This window comes from Rutilus rutilus (genome assembly GCF_951802725.1).
Source record: "Rutilus rutilus genome assembly, chromosome: 6".
Classification (NCBI taxonomy): domain Eukaryota; kingdom Metazoa; phylum Chordata; class Actinopteri; order Cypriniformes; family Leuciscidae; genus Rutilus; species Rutilus rutilus.
Window position 1 is genome coordinate 14,626,001 of NC_140214.1, and position 8,884 is coordinate 14,634,884.

General features: G+C 35.3%; 1 protein-coding gene across 1 annotated transcript; it reads right to left on the reverse strand.

Moving 5' to 3' along the window:
- Positions 1-37: 37 nt before the first annotated feature.
- slc1a8b (solute carrier family 1 member 8b) lies at positions 38-8,884 on the reverse strand. Its single transcript, XM_084410611.1, has 11 exons — positions 8,621-8,884; positions 7,657-7,736; positions 6,841-7,056; positions 5,398-5,440; positions 5,101-5,311; positions 4,211-4,310; positions 2,983-3,216; positions 2,565-2,759; positions 1,106-1,240; positions 901-1,018; positions 38-747 (listed from the first exon to the last, which is right to left on the reverse strand). The coding sequence occupies exons 1-11, from the start codon at positions 8,861-8,863 to the stop codon at positions 595-597; spliced, it is 1,728 nt and encodes a 575-aa protein (XP_084266737.1). The 5' UTR covers positions 8,864-8,884; the 3' UTR covers positions 38-594.

Below are 8,884 nucleotides of genomic sequence, written 5' to 3' on the forward strand. Positions count from 1 at the left end.
TTACAGTATGAATAATGAAGACCAATAACGCAAGGTTAATTTAACAATTTTATTAAGAAAATAAACAAACATAACCAAGCATGATAATCTATATTCCATCCCACTTGAAATGAACAGTGATTGTGTGCTCTGAACATATGTAATAAAGAGATACACAATCACTGTTCTTGCAGTCATTTTAAAAACTCAGTTTGTTGTCACTGTACACTGTATGACAAGGCAACTGATGATCCATAATTGGAGCCCCAGTCAACTAACTAGCTGTGTAATGTTCCTGTTTGTACATGGTTTTATTATTGTGGTCTAGTTTTACTGTCATTAACTATTGCGTTTTAAGGCAATTCTAAAAGATGAACATAAAAAACAAACATGTTTTTGTCATTTACAAAACCTCCAAGTTAAGGTGTCAAAAGCACTCAAATGTCCTCAATTTCCAAGTTCACCAAAGGCGACTGTTGAGGTAACAGTAACATCTGTGATGTAAAAAGACAGAATGGCACACATATATATATATATAACAAAGGGGAGGTAAAGGGGGAAGGTTTTTGTGAAGTCAAGGCAGCTTCTGTTCCTGCTTGGTATCGTCTGTCAAAGTTAGACTTGGCAGAGGTTGTAACATGTAGTCGGCTTCTCGATCACCTGATCACCGACAACCTCTAAGATGTAGTCCCTATTACCCAGTAGTGGAGTTTCAGATGTGGGAAAACTCTGCACGCTTTGGTTTCCAAAAGATATCATAGTATCTCTCTGCAAGACACAAAATACAGCCATTACACAGTTGTCAAATATGACAGTTTTGACTACTTGCTGGTGAACAACAGACCACTACTGCACGATACTTGCTTATCCATATTTCTAACTAGGAAATATGTAAATGAGCACATAGTGGATATATCTTACTCTCTCTGAGTTGTTTGTGGATGGGACGTCTTTCTGAAAGTCCTTTTTGCACAGGTGAGCCATGATTCCTGCGGCTAAGGCGTCTCCAAGCACATTGATCATTGTTCGAAATCGGTCCCTATTAAAAAAAAAGATGCATGAGATTTACTTTTTATTTATATTGTGGGTTATAAGTAATAGTATTCACGCAGAATGATGTACTTACAGGATCCAGTCGATAGCTACAATGAGTGAGATGTCATCTGGAGGCAAACCCACTGAGGTAAGCACGATAACCATGGTAACAAGACCAGCCTGAGGGATTCCAGCTGCTCCAATGCTTGCTGCTGTAGCTGTGATGCTGAGAAAAGAGTCAAAGTCAAGTCACATGAGCCGCTCACTGGCAAGTGCAGCTTTGTTAGTGTATGCTATCTGTCAGAAGTTTGGAATAATTCACGGTTTTGAAAGATGCTCATCAAGGCTGCATTTATTTAAAGGGTTAGTTCACCCAAAAATGAGATTTCTATCATTAATTACTCACCCTCATGTCGTTCCAAACCCATAAGAACCCATTACTGGCCGACGCTGTTACCGTGAGTATCACGACGCATGCGTGTGGTGCTGACGCAGGAGCTGGCCAATAATGAGCCTGCGTTCTGGCGTAGAACCTGGAAGTGCTGCACTGCGTTTACTATGTGATCAACTGACACAGAACCGATGAAATTGTTGAAAAAGGGTTATTTTTGTTGTGTTTTTTTGCACACAAAAAGTATTCTCGTCGCTTCATAACATTAAAGTTGATCCACTCTAGTCATATGGACTATTTTAACAATATTTTTACTACCTTTCTGGGCCTTGAAAGTTGCAATGACGTTGCTGCCTATGGCTGGTTCAGAAACCTCTCGGATTTCGTATAAATATCTTAATTTGTGTTCCGAAGATGAACAAAGGTCTTACGGGTTTGGAACGACACGAGGGTGAGTAATTAATGACAGAAATTTCATTTTTGGTTGAACTAACCCTTTAAACAAAAAAACTTTTTAACAAGAATACTGTAAAAACCATAATATTGTGATATTCATAATACTTTTTTCTCATTTAAAATGTAGCAGCCATTACTCCAGTCTTCAGTGTCACACTATCCTTTCAGAAATCACTCTAATATGCTGATTTGGTGCTCAAATAGTAATTCTTATTACTATCAATGTTGAAAACCATTTTTTGCTCTTTAATATTTTTGTGAATACCGTTACATTTACCGTTACTGTAAAAAAAAAAAAAAACTGGATTCTTTGATAAATAGAAAGTACAGTATTTTTTTAAATAGAAATCTTTTGTAACAAACTTTTGAATAGTAATATATCATGTTTTCCCACAAATATTAAGCAGCAAAACCTGTTTTCAACATTTATAATTAGAAATGTTTTATGAGCACCAAATCAGCATATCAGAATGATTTCTGAAGGATCATGTGACACTGAAGACTGGAGCAATGATGCTGAAAATTCAGCTTTGCCATCACGGGTATAAATTACATTTTAAAAATGTATTCCATTTGAAAAGTTCTTTCAAATAAATGCAGCCTTGGTGAGCATAAGAGACTTCCATAACCATTGCACATCTTAATTATTCCAAATGTTTGACCAGTAGTGTACATCATTCTGAATGTAGCCAAAATACTTTACCTAATAGTAACAAGTTGTCCAAAGTCAAGCTCATACTCATTGACTTGTGCAATGAAGATGGCTGCCACTGCCTCATATAGGGCTGTGCCATCCATATTGATAGTAGCACCCACAGGAAGTACAAATCGAGCGATTTTCCGATCCACATGGCAGTTTTCCAGTAAGCATTTCATTGTAATGGGCAGAGTAGCTGAACTGGAGAAAGATGAATAAGGAATAAAACCATTAGTTGCATATTTCAGATGTTATATTTAAAATGTAAAGATTTTGGTTAAGATTAAATTTGAGTTTTCACATGGGTAGAACAAACACTTAAATTATTCAATTTAATATGATTCAGCTGAACTATTTTCTGAAATAAATTGTGGATTATCTCTAGTTTATGTTGCTAAAAGCCTGTTCAAAATGGCTTCCTTACCTGGATGAAGTTGCCAATGCGATAACCAGAGCCTGGAGGAGGCCACGGATATAGCTAAATGGGTTTTTCCTGGTGAACACGAAGAAGAACATTGGCAGCAAAATCACACCATGCACGAACAGCCCCGCCAGAACAGTGATGAAGTACATTCCCAGCTTCTCTGCAAGGACTGCAGGATCATGCATGTCCAGGATTTTCCCAGCAACCAGAAATACAATTCCAAATGGGAAGTACCTGTAAAAAGAGACTGGGGTATTAAAACGATATATATACTGAATGTATATATACACACACAGCTGTTCAAAGGTTTGGGATCTGTGAGATTTTTATGTTTTTAAAATAAGTTTCTAATGCTCACCAAGGCTGCATTTATTTGATTTAAAAATATATATATATATATAAAAACTGTAATATTGTGAAATATTAATTACAATTTAAATAAATGTTTTCTATTTGAACATATTTTAAAATGTAATTTTTAAAAGCTTTCTATTTCAGATAAATGGTGTTCTTTTGAACTTTCTATTCATCAAAAAATCCTGGAAAAAAAGTTGTACACGACCGTTTTCAACATTGATGATAATAATAATAATAATAAATGTTTCTTGAGCAGCAAATCATCATATTAGAATGATTTCTGAAGGATCATGTGACATTGAAGACTAATGATGCTGAAAATTCAGCTTTGCATCACTGGAATAAATTACATTTTAAAATATATTTAAATAGAAGTTATTTTAAATTGTAATATTTCACAATATTATTTTTTTGTATTTTTTTTTAAAATAAAATAAATGCATAAGTGACTTCTTTTAAAAACATTACAAATCTTACCGATCTCAAACTTTTGAACAGCAGTGTGTGTGTATATATAGTTATATAGGTGGTGCATTCACTTAACTGAGATTTAAAAGCAAATGAGCTTTTCATTTCGCCTGACTCTTAAGCACATTTCCACTGCCAACATTTAATAGAATAAGGAAGCTTAAAGCTGCTTTAAAACTATTACCCTGGCGTATTAAAGAGATTGCTTAGGTGGCTCTCCACTTGTTTGGGTCAGAGAATGCTGCTTTTTTGACACATGCTTCTTTCACATGTTTGCATGACAAAACATGACGACTGTCCTAGAAGTGATGTAATAAGGTGAGCGTTTTGGTCCTATATTTGAAATTACAAATCTCTAGTCCCAGTTAGGTAATTTTGGGCAATCTGATCCAGATCTACTCACCACATAGCAGCATTGATGATCTTCATGACACATTCATTGACACAAAGACACACATTCACCAGGGGTGTACCTCTGGATCCCATTCTACCAAGCAGAAGACCTGGGGAACAAAAAAAAAGAAAAGATTTTTTATCAAAAGTGTCAGTAAATATGTTAATAATGTTATAAAAGTTCTCTAATATCAAATAAATGTTGTTCTTTCGTACTTTCTAGTCATTAAGTAATAAAAATTTTTTTAACATTAAGCATAAGAAATGTTTCTTGAACATTAAATCAGAATATTAGAATTTCTTAAGGATCATGTGAAGACTTAATTAATGGAAATAAATGACATTTAAAAACATTTAAATAAAAAATGCTATTTTAAAATTGTAATAATATTACTGTTTTTACTGTTTATTTTTTATCTAATGGAGCCCGGTTGAGCATAAGAGACTTCTTTAAATCTAAATAAATAAAAAAACTCACCAACCCCAAACTTTTGAACAGTTATATATATATATATATAGTATGTATAACTTATAATATATATATAGACATCACAAAGCCCTTCTATTTTTCACCAGCCTTTAGAGGCCAGTTTTCAAATGCCATGCTACATGTTTTCTCATTAAATATCTTGAGTAAATAGGCTGCCAAAACCCTTTCATGTTGACTTAAATGCTTCAAATTGCACAATAAATGCTTCCCTGCTGAAAAGCTCAACATTGATGGTCACCATTGTATGTTGTATTTTGGACATTTGTCTCCAACATGGGATGCTAGTGTTCCCACCAGACTTTTTAACTAGTTTTGCCAGTACCAAAGCAACACTAACGAGCTTAATCTGGTCTATGCTGATCTTTTCAGCAGGGTTGAATGGTGATATAACAGTTCCAATCCATACACACCCATAGTGGCAGAGAAAATGACGATTCCTAGCACGTTCATCCCATTGCTTCTCCCTGGTACAATCTTATAGTGGATTTCAGGAGGAGGAGTGAGTTCCAGAAACACTGGGTGACCCATCTTGGGGTTTTCATAGTCTGGCATAATGTACACAAAGTTGGCTTGTGATGATTTTGCACTGTTTTTAAAATTAGACACAAGTTCTGTCTTATACTGAAACAGAAGAGCACAGATGGACAAGGATTAGGTACAAAAACAGTAGAGGATTAATTCCTCTGTTCTTCATGTGTTTCTCTCACCTGCTGAAATGTGGCTTCAATCAGATTGGATGGAATCATGTTCCTGTTGGGAAAACAAAACCCATCATACACAAGGCCATACATTTAAAACTATTTACAATCATAGATATTTCAGCAAAATAGCTCATTTCCCTGAGTATATGCTATTAGCCTGTTTTCTGAGGCCAACGCATTGCAAAAATGCCTCGTTGTTTGTTTTTAGAATCACTGGATTTGATTATTGTAACAAGGCTGTGGCACGGCCAGCTAGCTAAAAAGTAAAGAAACAAAAAGCAGATCTGCTGTAGCACAGCCTAAAGACTTGGAGAGGCCATTGGCTAATGCTTTATAAAGTACCGGTTCTACTGCTGTGTCCCTGACTAAAATCCAATTAAATCTGGTCCGGAGCTCAGGAGCATCTTTCGCACTCGAGAAAAGCCATGTTATTCACATCCTCTTTAGAGGGTTTCTAAATATACCTAATTCCAATCCTTCTGTCTGGTGACGGGATAGCGCAAAAGGGAAGCTTAAGCTTTGCAGACTTGATTGCAGCTTGAAAACAGTTATGTAAGTGCAACATGTTTCTCAATGTGTTTCTTAGACTGATAAATAAAACTTGTTTGCTTTTTTTTAATAAAATGAAATAATAATACTATTTTAGGTGTCTCCACCAGTGGACTAGTTTTTCCACATATAAACAATGTAAAAAATGTACATTTCTAAAGAGAGAACCGTGATAATCAATGAGAAATAATGCAGGGCAGAACTTGATTTTATCCGTGGGGATTCTGGGGAATTGATTTGATTTTGGGGCATTATAGCAGAATGCTAGTTTGCTAAAACAATGTCTACACAGCTATTTGGCAACTGGTTAACACTATAGGCTATTCACTATATTTCTGCCTAAGTGAGGTGGAAAAGGTAAACAATGAACAAGTTGTTACATTTTGATTTAACATTATGAATACAAACACTGATGAATTACAATAGGACCAAGAAAGAAATATTAAGAACATAATTGTGGTCCATTTTGATTTCATATTGACTTGAAAGCCATTTGATGATGACAAAGAAATAAAGCTTGTTTGTCTACATTTTTTTTTTTCTAACACTGCACTTCAAGTCCCTTTCAAGGTAAGTCAGTCCACTCGACGGCCATCTTGGCAATGATCTTGGGCATATATATTTTTTTCTAGGAACTAAGCACACACAGTTCTTTTCTGCTTGAATGGACAACCTAACATCAATAACATATTTTAAATAACCAATCAAATCTGACCGAAAATGCTGAAGGTTTCTCTACCTAATGTGTATTCACATTCTATAGCAATAAAACAAAGACAATCAGCTTTTAAGAAGCTGATTGGCTCATTTAATTGAACATTTCCTACAGCCGCCATTTTGAGAGCAAATTCTACAATTTCTGGAACCCAGAGTTAAGATCTGATATTACTGTAAAGTTACCTGATCAAATCAAGCAGGGCATCGGCAGACGTCATCACTGGCCCTCCAGCAGCTTTATGTCCCTCTTTCTCAGTACCAGTTCCGGGATGAATGATCAGCACCAGAATAATCCCCACAATAACAGCAATGAAGGTAGTCCACAGGTAATATGTGATGGTGAGAAGGCCCAGGCGTCCACTGGCCTTGGTGTCCATAGCAGACAAGCCAGACATTAAACTGTAAGGAAAGTGTTGGAGTTTCAGTCAACCAGCTTTAAGTCAAACATACTATGTTATTAACAGTTTCACTCATGTAGGCAGACAAGTTCCTTTTCCTCTATAATTTGTTGAAGTGTCTAGTATTTTTTTTAAAGTATGTTTAAATGTTAGACTCTAACCCCTGGTTTCACAGACAAGGCTTAAGCGTAGTCCTGGACTAAAATGCATTATTGAGCTGTTTTAACTGAAAACAACTTGCACTGTCATATCTTAAAATATGTCAGTGCCATTGTTTTGTCTCAAGATGCACACCAGTAATGTGTTTTTTTAAGGCACGTTTATAAAAGCTACTTAAATGTTCTAATTGAACAAAGGCCTAATCCTGGCTTAATCTAAACCTTGTCTATGAAACTGGGCCTAAAATTGTCAAGGGTATTGAAAGGGTTTTAAAAACAGATGAACCTCAGAAGTAAAGCATTTCTTATGATGGAATTTTTTTTTTCTGTTGTATATTTTGGTGGTTTCTCAAAAATATCAAATACAGTCTGTATGTTTGGCCTCAGAAATGCTGACATCTTGAATGAAAGTGCAACTAAACAGAACTGACATGGCGAGTTACCTGGATGTGATGAGAGGAAGAATCAACATTTTCAGCATTCTCATTAGAAGTTCTCCAGGAAAAGAAAAGTAGATTTTTGCCTGAGGTAAAAGGGAAAACATGACTTTGAGTGACTTTGAATGACTTATCATATAGGCCTACTATTTCAGTAAAATCCCTGAAGAATTGCTTCAGTTGACTATTCTAAGTAATGCGTGTTTATCCTAGTTGACTCTGTAAGTTGTTTGGAGTTTATTTACAGATAACAAAAACCAGATGCTTACATCCTTAGCAGGTGGACTACCAGGATTTAAGTACCTTATGTAAGGTCTGTAAGCCACATTCTTAAGGCTGGGAAATTATGTAACTTCTTTAAGAGGAAAAGTCATCAACAACATCTTAAAGTTAAAGGAATGTTCCAACTTTTAAATAAGCTAAGCTCAGTTGATGTATATCACTTTCAGACAATAATTTTGAGTCATCCCTCAATTTGTAGAAAACAAAAATGTAGAAAAATCTGTAGCACTTGTATTATTTTCTTATGTACAAAATTCTGTTATTTGTTCTGTAAAGGTGTCTATAGCGAACACTACTGTTCTAGGTAAATGCATTTCTGGTTATGCATTACACATGTAATTTACACAGGCTACTTTATGTAAACAGTTCATTTCTGATATCACTGCGTGTATCATGCAAATATTTTACATGGTGAAAAAAAAAACGTATAACTTGTTAACTGTAAACTTTTTCATTATTTTATATTTTATTTAAAAACAAAGTGATGAGTCTAAATTATGTTCAATAAATTAACATTCAAATAGATCTTTTCTTATTTTGAACAAATACTTTTCCTTTAGACAGATACTATTATGGCTCTACTAATTCTGATAAGGCACAGACAATTGAAATTGTCAATTGTCACTTTTTCCTCTTTTTTTTTTTCATAAAGGCAATAACAAAATTGAATCTTTAGGTGCTAAGTTACCTGTGTTGACAAGTTCAAACTTCTCAATGTGAATCCCACCACACAGCCTGAAATTACCGCTAACACTGATAAGGTGAGCAAGCCGTTCCTTTTGCAGTAGTCCTTTACCCATTGCCGCAACTTTGTAGATACAGAGTTCTTGACAAGTTTCTTGAAATATTCCACCATGTTTCTCAAGGGACTCACGGGAGGGGAATGGCACTGTGAAGACGCCGGCCTTGAGCTACTCCGGTTCTCATCCATGCTCAGACCTGTGTGGGCAGG

Excerpts from the sequence above, each read along its gene's own strand:
- slc1a8b (XM_084410611.1), bottom strand. The coding sequence starts at position 8,863 with ATGGATGAGAACCGGAGTAGCTCAAGGCCGGCGTCTTCACAGTGCCAT. Across the intron at positions 7,057-7,656 it reads CTTCCTCTCATCACATCCAG|TTTAATGTCTGGCTTGTCTG; the intron begins GTAACTCGCCAT and ends CTTTCCTTACAG. Across the intron at positions 748-900 it reads CCACAAACAACTCAGAGAGA|AGAGATACTATGATATCTTT; the intron begins GTAAGATATATC and ends TGTGTCTTGCAG.